The sequence below is a fragment of the Salvelinus namaycush genome, chromosome 35 (assembly GCF_016432855.1).
Source record: "Salvelinus namaycush isolate Seneca chromosome 35, SaNama_1.0, whole genome shotgun sequence".
Taxonomy (NCBI): Eukaryota; Metazoa; Chordata; class Actinopteri; order Salmoniformes; family Salmonidae; genus Salvelinus; species Salvelinus namaycush.
The window spans coordinates 30,701,377-30,722,249 of NC_052341.1; the positions used below are offsets into that span (position 1 = coordinate 30,701,377).

Consider the following 20,873-nt stretch of genomic DNA (forward strand, 5'->3'; position numbering starts at 1 on the left):
TTTTAATACAATAGCAAAAATGTCTAAAAAACTGTTTTTGATTTGTCATTATGGGGCTTTGCGTGCAGATTGATGAGGATTTGTTTTCCCCCATCCATTTTAGAATAAGGCTGTAACATAACAAAATGTGGAAAAAGTCAAGTGGTCTGAAAACTTTCCGAATATACTATACAGTGGGGCAAACAAGTATTTAGTCAGCCACCAATTGTGCAAGTTCTCCCACTTAAAAAGATGAGAGGCCTGTAATTTTCATCATAGGTACACTTCAACTATGACAGACAAAATGAGAAAAGAAAATCCAGAAAATCACATTGTAGGATTTTTTATGAATTTATTTGCAAATTATGGTGGAAAATAAGTATTTGGTCAATAACAAAAGTTTCTCAATACTTTGTTATATACCCTTTGTTGGCAATGACAGAGGTCAAACGTTTTCTGTTAGTCTTTACAAGGTTTTCACACACTGTTGCTGGTATTTTGGCCCATTACTCCATGCAGATCTCCTCTAGAGCAGTGATGTTTTGGGGCTGTTGCTGGGCAACACGGACTTTCAACTCCCTTCAAATATTTTCTATGGGGTTGAGATCTGGAGACTGGCTAGGCCACTCCAGGACCTTGAAATGCTTCTTACGAAGCCACTCCTTCATTGCCCGGGCGGTGTGTTTGGGATCATTGTCATGCTGAAAGACCCAGTCACGTTTCATCTTCAATGCCCTTGCTGATGGAAGGAGGTTTTCACTCAAAATCTCACGATACATGGCCACATTCATTCTTTCCTTTACACGGATCAGTCGTCCTGGTCCCTTTGCAGAAAAACAGCCCCAAAGCATGATGTTTCCACCCCCATGCTTCACAGTAGGTATGGTGTTCTTTGGATGCAACTCAGCATTCTTTGTCCTCCAAACACGACGAGTTGAGTTTTTACCAAAAAGTTATATTTTGGTTTCATCTGACCATATGACATTCTCCCAATCTTCTTCTGGATCATCCAAATGCTCTCTAGCAAACTTCAGACGGGCCTGGACATGTACTGGCTTAAGCAGGGGGACACGTCTGGCACTGCAGGATTTGAGTCCCTGGCAGCGTAGTGTGTTACTGATGGTAGGCTTTGTTACTTTGGTCCCAGCTCTCTGCAGATCATTCACTAGGTCCCCCCGTGTGGTTCTGGGATTTTTGCTCACCGTTCTTGTGATCATTTTGACCCCACGGGGTGAGATCTTGCGTGGAGCCCCAGATCGAGGGAGATTATCAGTGGTCTTGTATGTCTTCCATTTCCTAATAACTGCTCCCACAGTTGATTTCTTCAAACCAAGCTGCTTACCTATTGCAGATTCAGTCTTCCCAGCCTGGTGCAGGTCTACAATTTTGTTTCTGGTGTCCTTTGACAGCTCTTTGGTCTTGGCCATAGTGGAGTTTGGAGTGTGACTGTTTGAGGTTGTGTACAGGTGTCTTTTATACTGATAACAAGTTCAAACAGGTGTCATTAATACAGGTAACGAGTGGAGGACAGAGGAGCCTCTTAAAGAAGAAGTTACAGGTCTGTGAGAGCCAGAAATCTTGCTTGTTTGTAGGTGACCAAATACTTATTTTCCACCATAATTTGCAAATAAATTCATTAAAAATCCTACAATGTGATTTTCTGGATTTTCTTTTCTTATTTTGTCTGCCATAGTTGAAGTGTACCTATGATGAAAATTACAGGCCTCTCTCATCTTTTTAAGTGGGAGAACTTGCACAATTGGTGGCTGACTAAATACTTTTTTGCCCCACTGTACATGTATTAATGTTCCCATTAACAAAGAATATTATCTTCGAATGCGCTGTTAAACTCCACACAAAAGTACCAATCAATAATCGTCAGCACATCCATAAAACTGTGGGATTCTACACTGGAAATAATCACAATCAGTAGTTGTTTTTTGCCTTCGTCATTATTTCCGCCAGGGTAAATCAGGTGGCAAAGAGACTAATACTGTCCATTCATAACAAACAAAAAAACAGACATAAAAGTGCAGCAGTGGGCTAGAGGAGCCAAAATGAACCAGTAGTGTGGGCTTTATGGTTTTTGAATATGAAGTGTTGTAAGACCGCAAAATACCTAGAAAATAATCAGGCCCATTTGGGGATTGAGAGAGAGCTTATTGCAGAGAAGCCACAAAAAAAGGCTTTGACTTCTTCACAATTTAAAACAAGCTTTACACAACAAGGATTCAAAATCATTTGTGTCTTCATGTCTGTCTGTGCCTGCGACTCCGTGCGTGAGTGTGAGTGTGTGCCTGCCAGCATGCACGCATGCCTTTGGGGAACTGAAGATGGCAGGCCTGACACAATGTTATCAACGGGAAGTTATTACTGTAACTGTTAAACACTGCAAACAAGGGCCTGATGGGAAAGCTCAGGGGCATTCTAGTGTCTGCAGCTGTAGCATGGGACCACAGCCAGATTACACTAATACTACACCCTGGTTGTTCCCAAATGGCACCCCTTTCCCTATAACGGATATGAATTCGGAGGGCAGAAATGATTAAATATTTAAGCATTAGACCTCTCACTAAAGGCATCAGTCATACAAAAGTCATACTTTAATCAAAAATGGTTCTCTAGTAAATTACTAAGAATGTCTCATCCCATGTTCAAAGACTGGCCTTTTTCCCTTTCTTCAGATTACAACTGCTCACTTTCAGTTAATTGAAAACAAAATCATCTCCAAAATATCGTTATTGTTATAAATTTTGTGGTTAAACTCAAATATACTAATTGATTAAAAAACACGTATTTTTCAATATTTTTTTTTAAAAAAAGGTAAACTTTTTGTAAATTATATCATAAATAGGACTGGTGGAGTTATATCACACATGCAGCTAACACAGAGATATGGAAATGTCTGCTCTACCCAAAATTACAACCAACTAATTGCAGCGTTACCACAAAAAATGGAAGAGGCAAGTAGAAGGTGGAAAAAGTACGGAACTTGTCTGTTGGCCCTGCATTAAAGACCATAAATGGTTAAAGAAAATAGTGATAAATAAAAACATACCAATTTCATTTAAGGACAAAAAAATTGGAAAGAGATTTTCGATGTACAGATTCCATGGCACATGGTGTATGAATTGACACACAAACAACGCCGGATTCAAAACTTCAAATTGTTCAATATAAATTCTTATACAAAATTCTTGCAACCAATAGAATGTTACATATATGGGGGATACAATCTTCCCAGCTCTGCAGATTTTGCAGCGAGGAGGCAGAGTCATTAGATCATTTATTTTGGTACTGTCCATATGCAGCTCGTTTTTGGTCACAGGTCCTGGAATGGCTGAAGAATTGCAACCTTTTCCTAGAACTAATGCTGCAGATAGCAATACTCGGTGATTTGAAAAGTCATAGTCAATCAATCAATAATATAATAATTATTTTAGCAAAAAATTGTATCTTTAATTTACAATCTGTAGAAGCTATGAGAATAGAAAGGTTCAGTACTTTTGTGAAGCATCACAGCACAGTTGAAAAATGTATGGCAAATAGAAGATAGATGGGAGGGGTTGAATGGAGCTAAAGAGTGGGACTAATAACAAGATAACCAATGTAAAACATACGAGGTCTGTAAAATATATATGGGTTCAGAAATGTTGTGAAATAGCACAGTTACAAATAGAAATCAAAATGGATGGACATTAGAAATAGAGGAAGGACTAAAAACAAACTAAATATAACTATTGTAAAACAGATTGAGTCCGTAAAATGTGTATAAGATGTATAAACTGAAGGTAGAAGCCTAAGTGTTATTGTTTATTAGTTTACTCCAATTGGGGGAGGGGTGGTAGGGTTTGCGTGAAATAATAAAGGTATATTCTAAAAAAAGTGTGTATATGTATGTATATACAGTTGAAGTCGGAAGTTTACATACACCTTAGCCAAATACATTTAAACTCAGTTTTTCACAATTCCTGACATTTAATCCTAGTAAAAATGCACTGTCTTAGGTCAGTTAGGATCACCACTTTACTTTATGAATGTTACTTATCAGAATAATAGTAGAGAGAATGATTTATTTCAGCTTTTATCTCTTTCATCACATTCCCAGTGGGTCAGAAGTTTACATACACTCAATTAGTATTTGGTAGCATTGCCTTTAAATATTTTAACTTGGGTCAAACGTTTCGGGTAGCCTTCCACAAGCTTGGGAGAATTTTGGCCCATTCCTGTTGACAGAGCTGGTGTAACTGAGTCAGGTTTGTAGGCTTCATTGCTCGCACACACTTTTTCAGTTCTGCCCAAAAATGTTCTTTAGGATTGAGGTCAGGGCTTTGTGATGGCCACTCCAATACCTTGACTTTGTTGTCCTTAAGCCATTTTGCCACAATTTTGGAAGTATGCTTGGTGTCATTGTCCATTTGGAAGACTCATTTGCGAGCAAGTTTTAACTTCCTGACTGATGTCTTGCTTCAAAATATCCACATAATTTTCCTACCTCATGATGCCATCTATTTTGTGTGAAGTGCACCAGTCCCTCCTGCAGCAAAGCACCCCCACAACATGATGCTGCCACCATCGTGCTTAACGGTGGGGATGGTGTTCTTCGGCTTCGCCTCTCCCTTTTTCCTCCAAACATAACAATGGTCATTATGGCCAAACAGTTCTATTTTTGTTTCATCAGACCAGAGGACATTTCTCCAAAAAGTACAATCTTTGTCCCCATGTGCAGTTGCAAACCGTAGTCAGGCTTTTTAATGGCGGTTTTGGAGCAATGGCTTCTTCCTTGCTGAGCGGCCTTTCAGGTTATGTCGATATAGGACTTGTTTTACTGTGGATATAGCTACGTTTGTACCTGTTTCCTCCAGGATCTTCACAACATCCTTTGCTATTGTTCTGGGATTGATTTGCACTTGTCGCACCAAAGTACGTCCATCTCTAGGAGACAGAACGTGTCTCCTTCCTGAGCGGAAGGATGGCTGCGTGGTCCCATGGTGTTTATATTTGCATACTATTGTTTGTACAGATGAACGTGGTACCTTCAGGCGTTTGGAAATTGCTCCCAAGGATGAACCAGACTTCTGGAGGTCTGCAATTTTTTTTATGAGGTCTTGACTGATTTTTTGGGGATTTCCACATGATGTCAAGCAAAGACACACTGAGTTTGAAGGTAGGCTTTGAAATACATCCACAGGTACACCTCCAATTGACTCAAATAATGTTGATTAGCCCATCAGAAGCTTCTAAAGCCATGACATCATTTTCTGGAATGTTCCAAGCTGTTTAAAGGCACAGTCAACTTAGTGTATGTAAACTTCTGACCCCCTGGAATTGTGATACAGTGAATTATAAGTGAAATAATCTGTCTGTTAACAATTGTTGGAAAAATTACTTGTGTCATGCACAAAGTAGATGTCCTAACCGACTTGCCAAAACTATAGTTTGTTGACAAGAAATTTGTGGAGTGGTTGAAAAACAAGTTTTAATGACTCCAACCTAAGTGTATGTAAACTTCTGACTTGAACTGTACGCAGAGACTGGAGAAACTCTCCGGTGAGGAGATGTTGTTATGGCAGAGAGATGAAAAATGATGAAGAGAGAGACTAAGGGAGGAAGGGATGGAGGGAGGGAGAGAGAGAAAGATGGAGGGAGAAGGGGAGAGAGAGAGCGAGGCAGAGAGAAAGAAAGAGGAGAGGGACAGAGGAACAGAGAGAGAAAGAGAGAGAGGTTGCTTCTTTTTAGACCATTCTCAATAGCCAGCCACTGTTTGAATAATTCAGAACATTCCTCAGTGTGTCTCACAAAACAATGCACACTATGTTTGAGGGGTGTCATACTTTACAAAATTAAGTGCACCCAAGTACAAAACACGATGCTAGATTATATACAGTGCATTCGGAAATTATTCAGACCCCTTGACTTTTTACAAATTTTGTTACGTTACAGCCTTATTCCAAAATGGATTAAACTGTTGTTTTCTCTCATCTATCAACACACAATACCCCATAATGACAAAGCAATGAAATATCACATCTACAGTACAAATCAAATCAAATTTATTTTTATAGCCCTTCTTACATCAGCTGATATCTCAAAATGCTGTACAGAAACCCAGCCTAAAACCCCAAACAGCAAGCAATGCAGGTGTAGAAGCACGGTGGCTAGGAAAAACTCCCTAGAAAGGCCAAAACCTAGGAAGAAACCTAGAGAGGAACCAGGCTATGAGGGGTGGCCAGTACATAAGTATTCAGACCCAACTTGTGGCCTGCCAGCAAAATTATTTGCCCCCCCAAAGCCACTCAAATTATAATAATAAAAATATAATTCTGTGATGCTGAAATGCAAATCTGCAACCGCAGCGCAATCAATGAGAGGTGAACAGCGCCTGGTGTTGAAAATATAGCTAACTTGTTATGCAAGTGTTGCCCAGCAACAGATGGAGAAACCCTAGACCAGTCGAGTAATTCATATCAACAATAATCTTCATTTTAATTTGACTCTACAAACAACAAGAGGGTGTAATTGGAGTCTATTTCTTCCGAGCCTAGGCCTATATAAAATAACTTAACTGGCTGAGGCTGGCAATGAGGCTTGACAGCATTAAAAAATATATATGGCCTGATATAAGTGAGATTTTTTTTTATTAGGTCTACTTAAAATTGCAACTGGCCAAAAATGTTGCATTCTACATAAAACCTTTTTTAGGCGATGTCTGTATCTGAATAGCCTGCTCCTGTAACGACAGAACAAGCAGAAAATACTGTCAGCTTGAGACCTAAATATCCTTGGATAAGCACTCACAACAATGCTAGTATTTACTAAATACCGTCATATAGGCCACTAAGTAAAATGTATTTTCAATCAAATGTATTTATAAAGCCCTTCTTACATCAGCTGATGTCACAAAGTGCTGTACAGAAACCCAGCCTAAAACCCCAAACAGCAAGCAATGCAGGTGACTTTGCTTGTGCAATGCAAGTGACTTACTCAATGGGATAAGTTGCGTTACCCCTCGGACGCGATCTTGTGGATGTTGAGAAAGATGCATGTGATTTTGATGCGCAGGCAGTCCTCGATTGACTTGAAAATGAAAATGAGGACTCGCAGGTGTAAGTCGATCAAACATTTTTTGCACATAAAATGCAAGTTTCTGTATTGTGCCATATTCCTCTGACCATGCCACCAAAAATGCACACAAGGACACGGCACTTCCGAGCACGTCCCTGATTTGGCTCGATGTCTGGAATTCAATCAGCTCAGTTTGAATTGCGGCCTCATCCAGTGAGGGTATTGTTTTCTTAGCAAGGGAGGAGAATTCTCCACCTGGGCGGACTGTGAGAGGATCACATACAAACGCAATGATATCCTTGGGAATGCTGTAGTCTTCAAATCTGGTGGAGAATTTGTCCGGTCCCTCTGCCTGTAGATCTTCAGTGTGCTGAAGTGCAGTAGCCTTCCAGATGACAAGTCCAAATCGAACAACTAACGCTTCCTAGTAAAGGCCTCAAGTTTTTCCACCATGTCCACGACTATTTTCCCTCTTTCTTGTAACTGCAGATTTAACCCGTTTAAGTGACAGAATATTTTAGCCAAAAAAGCCGTGTGTGTAGCTTGCAGTTAACACTTCAATGCCTCTGCGTCGGGCCTCTATCTGGGGCGGAAAGGCCACTTTGAAAGTTCCATGATTAGATTCATAATGATATCTGAGATCGAATTCTTTGCAAACCTCAACATTTTCATGGCAAATAACACACACTGGCTTGGCATTGGGAAAATATGGTAAGGTGAACGTATATCTCTCTGTACATTCTTCCCTGAAACGTTGATTTTCATTATCCACCTTTGTTTTGATACTTGCTATCAAGCTAATTGTTCTGAATAAATGCTGACGTTACAAAAAGTAGTGGAGCCTACAGAAGGCTAAGTAAACCTGTTTTTCCCCACCAATCAAGGCACAGGCAAATAGACAAAAATAGTAATTGAATAGGGACCTGGTGATTTTATGAGCGTAATCAGATCAAAATGATTATGTTACTGTCACTGAATGTATTATGTACTAATCATATATGTTAAAAATGTTGTTCAATTTGCAGTGTAGGCCAATTCTTTGTGCAAATATTATATACTAATTATGTTCTGGCCTGCCGACTATTAGCTCAGAACCTAGTTGACAAACCCTGCTTTTCTCAGTACTTTGTTGAAGCACCTTTAGCAGCGATTACAGCCTTGAGTCTTCTTGGGTATGACCCTACACGCTTGGCACACCTGTATTTGGGGAGTTTCTCCCATTCTTCTCTGCAGATCCTCTCAAGCTCTGTCAGGTTGGATGGGGAGCGTCTCTAAACAGCTATTTTCAGGTCTCCAGAGATGTTCAATCGGGTTCAAGCCCGGGCTCTGGCTGGGCCACTCAAATACATTCGGAGACTTGTCCCGAAGCCACTTCTGTGTTGTCTTGGCTGTAGGGTGGTCCTGTTGGAAGGTGAACCTTCGCCCCAGTCTTAAGTCCTGAGCGCTCTGGAGCAGGTTTTCATCAAGGATCTCTCGGTACTTTGCTCCATTCATCTTTCCTTCAATCCCGACTAGTCTCCCAGTCCCTGCCACTGAAAAACATCCCCACAGCACGATGCTGTCACCACCATGCTTCACCGTAGGGATGGTACCAGGTTTCCTCCAGTCTTGACGCTTGGCATTCAGGCCAAAGAGTTCCATCTTGGTTTTATCAGACCAGAGAATCTTGTTTCTCATGGTCTTAGAGTCCTTTAGGTGCTATTTTGGCAAACTCCAAGCGGGCTGTCATGGCCCTTTTACTGAGGAGTGGCTTCTGTCTGGCCACTCTAGGTCATAAAGACCTGATTGGTGGAGGGGTGCAGAGATGATTGTCCTTCTGGAAGGTTCTCCCATCTCCACAGAGGAACTCTGGAGTTCTGTCAGAGTGACCATTGGGTTCTTGGTTACCTCCCTGACTAAGGCCCTTCTCCCCCGATTGCTCAGTTTGGCCGGGCGGCCAGCTCTAGGAAGAGTCTTGGTCGTTCCAAACTTCTTCCATTTAAGAATGACGGAGGCCACTGTATTCTTGGGGACATTGAATGCTGCACCCTTCCCGTACCCTTCCGGTACCCTTCCCCAGATCTGTGCCTCGACACGATCCTGCCTCAGAGCTCTACGGACATCTCCGTCGACCTCACGGCTTGGTTTTTGCTCTGACATTTCCTGTCAACTGTGGGACCTTATATAGACAGGTATGTGCATTTCCAAATCATGTCCAATGAATTGAATTTACCACAGGTGGACTCCAATCAAGTTGTGGAAACATCAAGGATTACATTTTTTTATAGATGTGCAACATTTTCTAAAAACCTGTTTTTGCTTTGTCATTATGGGGTATTGTGTATCATGACACAAGGCGAGACCCTGATGCAGACACAGGAGGCAGATGGTTGGAGTCTTACAATATTTATTAATCCAACAGGGTAAGGCAAGATAATAGTCGTGGACACTGGGGAAAATAAGCGAGACAATTGGAGACAATCACAGGAACAGGTGAAACAGATCAGGGCATGACAGTGTGTAGATTGATGAGGAAAAATATGAATTTAATTCATTTTAGAATAAGGCTGTAATGTAATAAAATGACGAAAAAGGGGAAAGGGTGTGAATACTTTCCGAATGCAATGCATGTAATATGATAAAAATGTACTCGATAAATGAGACGCTAGTGAATACATTCCTTATAATTATAAACAACACGCAAGTGAGAGCACAACTTAGACCAATTTACCAGCCATGTTGTCAACTGGGAATTAAACTAAAGATGTGTCCCTTGGGCCAGGTGGTGTTTTAATTGTCCACTAAGGCCCCATCTGTCTATTCAGTATGGCACCTTCCTTCATCCACCAGTTGTTTAATTGCTCTGGACCCAGATTAATTACCCTCAGTCCCCAGACCCTGTTGTCGGAAAACTCTGTGTATGTTATTGTTTTTTTGTGTGCGTGCGTGCGTCCGTGAGTGTGTGAGTGTGAGCATTCATGAGTGCATAGGTGTGTAATTATACACTACCGGTCAAAAGTTTTAGAACACATACTCAATCAAGGGTTTTTCTTTATTTGTACTATTTTCTACATTGTAGAATAATAGTGAAGACATTAAAACTATGAAATAACAGATATGGAATCATGTAGTAACCAAAAAAGTGTGAAACAAATCCAAATATATTTTACATTTGAGATTCTTCAAATAGCCACCCTTTGTCTTGATGACAGCTTTGCACACTCTTGGCATTGTCTCAACCAGCTTCATGAGGTAGTCACCTGGAATGCATTTCAATAAAACAGGTGTGCCTTGTTAAAAGTTCATTTGTGGAATTTCTTTCCTTCTTAATGCGTTTGAGACATTCAGTTGTGTTGTGACAAGGTAGGGGGGTATACAGAAGATAGTTGCAAAGAAAAGCCATATCTCAGACTGGCCAATAAAAAGAAAAGATTAAGATGGGCAAAATAACACAGACACTGGACAGAGATATGGCTTTTTCTTTGCAACTCTGCCTAGAAGGCCAGTATCCCGGAGTCACCTCTTCACTGTTGATGTTGAGACTGGTGTTTTGCGGGTACTATTTAATGAAGCTGCAAGTTGAGGACTTGTGACGCGTCTGTTTCTCAAACTAGACATTCTAATGTACCTCCCACCCCCCTTTCTATTCTGGTTAGAGCCAGTTTGCACTGTTCTATGAAGGGAGTAGTACACAGCGTTGTACGAGATCTTCAGTTTCTTGGCAATTTCTCGCATGGAATAGCCTTCATTTCTCAGAACAAGAATAGACTGATGAGTTTCAGAAGAAAGTACTTTGTTTCTGGCCATTTTGAGCCTGTAATCGAACCCACAAATGCTGATGCTCCAGATACTCAACTAGTCTAAAGAAGGCCTGTTTTATTGCTTCTTTAATCAGGAAAGTTTTCAGTTTCAGTTTTCAGCTGTGCTAACATAATTGCAAAATGGTTTTCTAATGATCAATTAGTCTTTTAAAATGATAAACTTGGATTAGCTAACAAAACGTGCCATTGGAGCACAGGAGTGAGGGTTGCTGATAATGGGCCGCTGTACGCCTATGTAGATATTCCATATAAATCTGCCATTTCCAGCTATAATAGTCATTTACAATATTAACAATGTCTACACTGTATTTCTGATCAATTTGATGTTATTTTAATGGACAAAAAAAAAATGCTTTTCATTCAAAAATTAAGATATTTGTAATTGACCCCACATTTTTGAACGGTAGTGTATCTACACACAGAGCTCATAGATTTCTGTGATTATGTATTCATATCCTGTAGGGGGGACATCTATCAGGGACGGACAAGCGTGTTGAAAGGGCAGTCAGACTGGGGAAGGAAGAGAGAGACGAAGCAACAAAAAAAATTGCTACAGAGACTCTGCCAACAAACACCCCACTGGACTAGTAAAGCCTGAGCTCACAGTTGGCTTTGGCAAGCATCTGTTACTGCTGTAAACCACCCAGTATCAATGTGCACTCATTGTGTGTGCGTGCTTGTGCATCACATCTGAATGGAAAAGAGTCTTGCAGCCGGCCGCGACCGGGAGACCCATGGGGCGGCACATAATTGGCCCAGCGTCGTCCAGGTTAAGGTAGGGTTTGGCCGGTAGGGATGTTTGGCCGGGCGTAATGCACGCTGACAAGGTCGCCAGGTGTACGGTGTTTCCTCTGAAACACTGGTGTGGCTGGCTTCCAGGTTAAGCGGGCATTGTGTCAAGAAGCAGTGTGGCTTGGCTGGGTTGTGTTTTCGGAGGACGCATTGCTCTCAACCTTTGCCTTTCCCGAGTCCGTATGGGAGTTGCAGCGATGGGACAAGAATGTAACTACCAATTGGATACCATGAAATTGGGGAGAAAATGGGGTAAAATAATATGAAAATTAAATTTAAAAATAAATGAAAGCAAAAGAGTCTTGAACATATTCAAGTTCGTATAAACATAATATTTGTCTGAATTGATTTTCTGAATGGATTTGTATCATTTCAGAAGAACACCTGTCGCCTTCTTAACAGCTACAGCTCAGAGCTAGGTCTAACAACAGCCATTCCAGTGGATGACATCACACTCCCCAGGATCTTTGAACGCACTAACAAATCCACCTGTTGAGACATCCAGTCCACAATAATTGCTTCCTGCCCACTAAAGACATGTATTGTGCCCAGATGATTGTGGCTTTTCACCAGAGGTGGGACCAAGTCACTATTATTCGAGTCACAAGCAAGTATCAAGTCGAGTCACATGTAGAATGTGTCGAGTGTCGAGTCAAGTCCAAGTCCTAGTCGTGCAATTTGTGTATTTATCGAGGCTACCAGAAAGATGTTTTCATTATTTTGTCTACAACACATTTTGATTATGCAATAATTAATTTGAACAACAAATTCCAAATACAAGCTTCATGAGTAAACTAGCAATTTCAAGAAATGTTGACATACCAAAAGACCAGTAGGCCTATGCTAGTAATTGTTGCTTGATGCCCCATTGCTGGTGAGTCTGCAAAGTAAATGGTTAATATTCTTGATCACCAATATTTTGGGGAGCTGCATATTCATTTATGGCAATCCACTCTCTCTAGAATTTTACGTTTGTGCTGCACCCGATCCTATAGCTGTAAAGCAAATTCAGCTCAGTGGATTTTAAACTTTTTGACCCACAACCCCCAAAAAGGAGTGGATCAAAGTTTGCGAACCCTGCGCACGCACAGGGTGTACAATCGCTGTGCAAATGTTGCCTGTCATTACAGCCATAAACAGTGATGCATTTTCCAAACGCAAGACAGATAGAAACTGCGTTTACACCTGCATTTTGAGCTCCAAGTCATTCATTCATTAGCCGTCAATGTCAACGAGGGATATCATGTCACACTGTCACTTCTCTGAAGTCCAGAGCCAGCAGGATCACATGTACTACCTGTATGCAGTGGAGGTTGTAGGATCGGAAGGAAAGCATGATCTGTTCCTCACAATTCACCAGAACGTTACATCTTCATCCCATAAGTATTGAAAGTAGTGCAATGTTACAGCTATCTTTAGATAGACAGTAGCACCACTGAGGTATATTATTATGAGGGAAGAGGGATGCCTAATCTGTTGCACAACTGAATGCATTCAACAGAAACGTGTCTTCCCGCATTTAACCCAACCCCTTTGAATCAGACAGGTACGGGGAATGCCTTAATCGACATCCACACAGTCGTTTTTAGGAGTTAACTGCCTTGCTCAAGGGCAGAACGGCAGAATTTTTCACCTTGCTGGCTCAGGGATTCCATCCAGTGACCTTTTGGTTACTGGCCCAACGCTCTAAACCACTAGGCTATAAAAACGATAAATGAAATGACCAGGTAGCCTATTGTTGTGGCAAATATGCTTCCATACAGTTTGCTAAATAGTCGTTTACAGTGCCATCGCAAAGTATTCAGACCCCTCGACTTTTTCCACATTTTATTCTAAAATAGATTTTTTTTTTATCCTCAGCAATCTACACAAAATACCCCATAATGACAAAGCGAAAGGTTTTTAGGAATGTTTGCAAATGTATTAAAAATTAAAAACAGAAATACCTTATTTACATAAGTCTTCAGACCCTTTGCAATGAGACTCGAAATTGAGCTTGGGTGCATCGCTTCCATTGATCATCCTTGAGAACTTAATTGGAGTCCACCTGTTGTAAATTCAATTTATTGGACATGATTTGGAAAGGCACAAACCTGTCTATATAAGGTCCCACAGCTGACAGTGCATGTAAGAGCAAAAATCCAAGCCATAAGGTCGAAGGAATTGTTCGTAGAGCTCCGAGACAGGATTGTGTTGAGGCACAGATCTGGGGAAGGGTACCAAAAAAAGTCTGCAGCATTGAAAGTCCCCAAAAACAGTGGCCTCCATCATTCTTAAATGGAAGAAGTTTGGAACCACCAAGACGCTCCCTAGAGCTGGCCTCCCAGGAAAACTGAGAAATAGGGGGAGGTGACCAAGAACCTAATAGTCACTCTGACAGAGCTCTAGAGTTCCTCTGTGGAGATGGGAGAACCTTCCAGAAGGACAACCATCTCTGCAGCACTCCACCAATCAGGCCTTTATGGTAGATTCTCTGGTCTGATGAAACCAAAATGGAACTCTTTGGCCTGAATGCAAAGCTTCACGTCTGGAGGAAACCTGGCACCAGCCTTACGGTGAAGCATGGTGGTGGCAGCATCATGCTGTGGGGATGTTTTTCTGCAACTGGGAGACTGAGGCAAAGATGAACAGAGCAAAGTACAGAGAGATTCTTGATGAAAACCTGCTCCAGTGCACTCAGGACCTCAGACTGGGGTGATGGTTCACCTTCCAACAGGACAACGACCCTGAACACACAGCCAAGACAACGCAGGAGTGGCTGTCCTTAAGTGGCCCAGCCAGAGCCCGGACTTGAACCCGATCGAACATCTCTGGAGAAACCTGAAAATAGCTGTGCAGCAACGCTCCTCATCCAACCTGACAGAGCTTGAGAGGATCTGCAGAGAATGGGAGAAACTCCCCAAATACAGGTGTGCCAAGCTTCTAGCGTCATACCCAAGAAGACTCGAGGCTGTAATCGCTGCCAAAGGTTCTTCAACAAAGAACTGAGTAAAGGCTCTCAATACTCATGTAAATGTGATATTTCCGTTTTTAATTTGTCATTATGGGGTATTGTGTGTAGATTCACGAGGGGGGAAATTATTTAATACATTTTAGAATAAGGCTGTAACCTAACAAAAATGTCGTAAAAATAAAGGGGTCTGAATACTTTCTGAAGGCACTGTCATTTCAATATTGCCATGCAAAACCGATGAAATTTAAAGAAGTGCTTTCTGGTCATTAATCTCTGGACATGTGCAACCGCCTTGGTGCGCCAATGCTGATGACTGGTCATCGGTCAACAAGACCGGCAACTTTTTGTTTCTGAGGCACAGATTAGATGTTTTTGAAACAAGAATTTGGTACAATGTCATAGGCCTATGTTAGTGACCAGACGAAGCAAAGGTATAAATATAGAATACAAATGGTAGGCTATTAAAATATTTATGAAACAAAATACACTGAACAGAAATATAAAAGCAACATGCAACAATTTCAAAGATTTTACTGACTTATAGTTCATATAAGGAAATCAGTCAATTGAAATAAATTCATTAGGCCCTAATCTATGGATTTCACATGACTGGGAATACAGATATGCATCTGTTGGTAACAGATATCTTTAAAAAATGAAGTGGCGTGGATCAGAAAACCAGTCAGTATCTGGTGACCACCATTTGCCCCATGCAGTGCGACACATCTCCTTCGCATAGAGTTGATCAGGCTGTTGATTGTGGCCTGTTGAATGTTTTCTCACTCCTCTTCAATGGCTGTGCCAAGTTGCTGGATATTGGCGGGAACTAGAACACACTGTCGTACACATCGATCTAGAGCATCCAAAACATGCTCAATGGGTGACATGTCTGGTGAGTATGCAAGCCATGGAAGAACTGGGATATTTACAGCTTCCAAGAATTGTGTACAGATCGGTGCGACATGGGGCCGTGCATAATCATGCTGAAACAAGAGGTGATGGTGGCGGATAAATGGCACGACAATGGGCCTCAGGATCTCATCACGGTATCTCCGTGCATTCAAATTGCCATCGATAAAATGCAGTTGTGTTCATTTTCCATAGATTATGCCTGCCAATACCTTAACCCCACCGCCACCATGGGGCACCGTCATGCTTATCGGTCTATATGTTCATTTTATAAATGTTATGGAATAAACTGGGGCGTGTATTTTTGTTAGTGATCATTTTGTGCAAAAAATTATACAAAAATATCTCATTTACATAAGTATTCACACCCCTGAGTCAATACATATTAGAATTACCTTACAGCTGTGAGTCTTTCTGGATAAGTCTATAAGAGCTTTATACACCTGGATTGTGCAATATTTGCCATTTATTTCTTTCAAAATTCTTCAATCTCTGTCAAATTGGTTGTTCATCATTGCTAGACAAACATTTTCAAGTCTTGCCATAGATTTCCAAGCAGATTTAAGTCAAAACTGAAACTCGTCCACTCAGGAACATTCAATTTCTTCTTGGTAAGCAACTCCAGTGTAGATTTGGCCTTGTGTTTAAGGTTATAGTCCTGCTGAAAGTTTTTTTTAATTTTTATTATTTCACCTTTATTTAACCAGGTAAGCCAGTTGAGAACAAGTTCTCATTTACAACTGAGACCTGGCCAAGATAAAGCAAAGCAGTGCGACAAAAACAACCACACAGAGTTACACATAAACAAACGTACAGTCAATAACACAAAAGAAAAGAAAAATAGAAAGATATTTGTACAGTGTGTGCAAATGTAGAAGACGATGGAGAGAGGCAATAAATAGGCCCTAGAGGTGAAAATAATTACAATATAGCATTACTGCTGGAGTGATAGATGGGCAGATGATGATGTGCAAGTAGACATACTGGCGTGCAAAAGAGAAAGTGGGTAAGTAATAATATGGGGATGAGGTAGTCGGGTGTGCTATTTACAGATTGGCTGTGTACAGGTACAGTGATCGGTAAGCTGCTCAGACAGCTGATGCTTAAAGTTAGAGAGGGAGATATAAGTCTCCAGCTTCAGAGATTTTTGCAATTCGTTCCAGTCATTGGCAGCAGAGAACTGGAAGGGAAGGCGACCAAAGGAAGTGTTGGCTTTGGGGATGACCAGTGCAATATACCTGCTGGAGCGCGTGCTACAGGTGGGTGTTGCTATGGTGACCAGTGAACTGAGATAAGGCTGGGCTTTATCTAGCAAAGACTTACAGATGACCTGGAGCCAATGGGTTTGGCGACGGATATGTAGTGAGGGCCAGCCAAAGAGAGCATACAGGTCGCAGTGGTGGGTAGTATATGGGGCTTTGGTGATACAACGGATGGCACTGTGATAGACTACACCCAGTTTGCCAGGTAGAATGTTGGGGGCTATTTTGTAAATGACATCGCCGAAGTCAAGGATTGGTATAATAGTCAGTTTTACGATGGTAATTTTGGCGGCATGAGTGAAGGAGGCTTTGTTGCGAAATAGGAAGCTGATTCTAGATTTAATTTTGGATTGGAGATGCTTAATGTGAGTCTGAACCGTCCAGAGTAGTGATGCTCGTCGGGCGGGAGGGTGCGGGCAGCAATCGGTTGAAGAGAATGCACTTAGGTTAACTAGCATTTAAAAGCAGTTGGCGGCCACGGAAGAAGTGTTGTATGGCGTTGAAGCTCGTTTGGAGGTTTGTTAGCACAGTGTCCAAAGAAGGGTCAGAAATATACAGAATGGTGTCGTCTGCGTAGAGGTGGATCAGAGAATCAACAGCAGCAAGAGCGACATCATTGATATATACAGAGAAAAGAGTCGGCCCGAGAATTGAACCCTGTGGCACCCCCATAGAGACAGCCAGAGGTTCGGACAACAGGCCCTCCGATTTGACACACTGAACTCTATCTGAGAAGTAGTTGGTGAACCAGGCGGGGCAGTCATTTGAGAAGCCAAGGCTATTGAGTCTGCCGACAAGAATGCGTGATTGACAGATTCGAAAGCCTTGGCCAGGTCGATGAAGACAGCTGCACAGTGGTGTCTTTTATCGATGGCGGTTATGATATCGTTTAGGACCTTGAGCGTGGCTGAGGTGCACCCATGACCAGCTCGGAAATCAGATTGCCTAATGGAGAAGGTATGGTGGGATTCGAAATGGTCGGTGATCTGTTTAATAACTTGGCTTTCAAAGATTTTAGAAAGGCAGGGCAGGATGGATATAGGTCTATAACAGTTTGGGTTTTTAGTGTCTCCCCCTTAGAAGAGGGGGATGACCGCGGCAGCTTTCCAATCTTTGGGGATCTCAGACAATTCGAAAGAGAGTTTGAATAGGCTAGTTATAGGGGTTGCAACAATTTCGGCGGATAATTTTAGAAAGACAGGGTCCAGATTGTCTAGCCCAACTGATTTGTAGGGATCCAGATTTTGCAGTTCAGCATCAGCTGTTTGGACTTGGGTGTAAGTCGCTCTGGATAAGAGCGTCTGCTAAATGACTTAAATGTAAATGTAAATGTAAATATGAAGGCGAAGCGGGGGGGGGGGGTGAGGCTTGGACAAGTTGCTGCAGGGGGTGCTGAGATGTTGGCCAGGGTAGGGGTAGCCAGATGGAAAGCATGGCCAGCCGTGGGAAAATGCTTATTGAAATTATCGATTATTGTAGATTTATCGGTGGTGACAGTGTTTCCTAGCCTCAGTGCAGTGGACAGCTGGGAGGAGGTGCTCTTATTCTCCATGGACTTTACAGTGTCCCAAAACTTTTGGGAATTAGTGCTACAGGAAGCAAATTTCAGTTTGAAAAAGCTAGCCTTTGCTTTCCTAACTGACTGAGTATATTGGTTCCTAACTTCCCTGAAAAGTTCCATATCGCGGGGGCTATTCGATGCTAATGCAGAATGCCACAGGATGTTTTTCTGCTGGTCAAGGGCAGTCAAGTCTGGGGTGAACCAAGGGCTATATCTGTTCTCTACATTTTTTTAATGGGGCGTGCTTATTTAATATGGCGAGGAAAGCACTTTTGAAGAGCAACCAGGCATCCTCTACTGATGGGATGAGGTCAATATCCTTCCAGGATACCCGGGCCAGGTCGATTAGAAAGGCCTGCTCGCTGAAGTGTTTTAGGGAGCGTTTGACAGTGATGAGGGGTGGTCGTTTGGCCGCGGACCCAGTACAGTTGAAGACAGCAGAGGTGTATTTAGAGGGCAGCTTGGTCAGGATGAAATCTAAGAGGGTGCCCATGGTTACGGATTTATGGTTGTATCTGGTAGGTTCCTTGATGAATTGTGTGAGATTTAGGGCATCTATCTTAGATTGTAGATTAGATTGAAGGCCGGGGTGTTAAGCATGTCCCAGTTTAAATCACCTAACAGTACGAACTCTGAGGATAGATGGGGGGGCGATCAATTCACATATGGTGTCCAGGGCACAACTGGGGGCCGAGGGGGGTCTATAACAAGCGGCAACAGAGAAAGACTTGTTACTGGAAAGGTGGATTTTTAAAAGTAGAAGCTCAAATTGTTTGGGCACAGACCTGGATAGTATGACAGAACTCTGCAGACTATCTCTGCAGTAGACTGCGCCCCCTTTGGCAGTTCTATCTTGTCGGGAAATGTTATAGTTAGGGTTGGAAATTTCAGGATTTTTGGTGGCCTTCCTAAGCCAGGATTCAGACACGTATAGGACATCCGGGTAGGCGGAGTGTGCTAAAGCAGTTAATAAAACAAACTTAGGGAGGAGGCTTCTGATGTTAACATGCATGAAACCAATGCTTTTACGGTTACAGAAGTCAACAAATGAGAGCGCCTGGGGAATGGGAGTGAAAATAAAACCAATATATATTAAATATATACGAAGAAAAACTATATATACAAGGGACGGGACAATACAATCAAAACAGACATCCCCACTGCTACGCCATCAAAGGTGAATTAATCTCCAAGTGTCTTGGTGGAAAGCACACTGAACCAAGTATTCCTCCAGGATTGATCCGTTTATTTTTTATCCTGAAAAACTCCCCAGTCCTTAATAACGATTACAGGCATACCCATAACATGACGCAGCCACCACTATGATTGCCATAACAAAGGAGTTGAATACTTATTGACTCAAGATTTTTCAGCTTTTCATTTTTCATTAATTTGTAAAATACATATTTAACATAATTCCACTTTGACATTATGGGGTATTGTGTGTAGGCCACTGACAAAAAATCTAATTGAATCCATTTTAAAATCATTAGCATAATCTAAATGTGATTTCTGTTGTTCTGAGCGGGTGCTCAGAATGGAAACCCTGACGCATGCATACGCATACACACACACGACCCACCAGAAAACCCCCACAAAGGATACCACAAAGGATACATGATAGGCAGAGCATCAGACGAGACACATAAGGAAGTAGTTAGCTACCAGGAGAAAGTAGAAACAAAAATAGCTCTCTAGAAGCGGCTGTGTCTCGACACCTGTCGATGGCTGGCCTTTTAAGATGTCCGTTGATTAATGACGGCATCAGGGAGGGAACCGGGGAGACATCCTGTCAGGAAATCAATGTCTTCTACCCCCTAATTAATAAGATGGTAAACAGCGAGTGGAGGAAGGGGGGTGGGGGATGGTATGCGCACAGGGAGACAGACAGCCAGACAAACACACACACACAGAGGTGTGAACACACAGAGACACAAACATTGAGACACACACACACACACAGAGAGAGAGACAGAAACCCAAACTAACAAACACACTGGTTGTGTAGACTGCACACTAGAGCGTATTACACTACACACGTAGCCTTTGCAGCCAGGCATCTCGAAGGCTAAATGAGCCATGGTTCCTGTTGTTGTCATAGAGTAATGATGAGGTTAGACTTGACAGAACCTCACATCAGCTGATCTACTTTACGACAGTAAAGAGCAAGTGAAGTGTCTGAGCCAAGACCTCAGTTCACTCACCGTAAGATTTCTAAAAGGCTTTGCATGTCATATTCCTTTATTCATGCTGCCATTCAGTCACTTATTTACCCATGCAGTCACCCCACACACACACACACACACACACACACACACACACACACACACACACACACACACACTCCAGCTCCCTTACCACAGGGTTCCACAGAGATGAAACATGAATCAGTAAGGACACTGCTCTCAGTTGCAGCACTAGCCTACACACTGAAAAAAGTGTTTTTACACATCTCAGTGCTGTATTCTGGACGTGGACCCCTCGCTGGGCCTGTTCCGGATCAGTGTGGGTGATTTCTTCCCTCCCTGCTGGGTGGAAAATAGAGATCGTAA

At 42.0% G+C, this 20,873-nt stretch overlaps 1 protein-coding gene across 1 annotated transcript in view; it reads right to left on the bottom strand.

Moving 5' to 3' along the window:
• Window positions 1–18,814, bottom strand: part of LOC120029682 (zinc transporter ZIP11-like) — a 110,193-nt gene extending 91,379 nt beyond the window's left edge. The window contains exon 1 of the mRNA XM_038974956.1: window positions 18,748–18,814. Within this exon, the coding sequence (XP_038830884.1) occupies window positions 18,748–18,814 (67 nt within the window). The remainder of the gene's footprint in view (window positions 1–18,747) is intronic.
• Window positions 18,815–20,873: the final 2,059 nt, after the last annotated feature.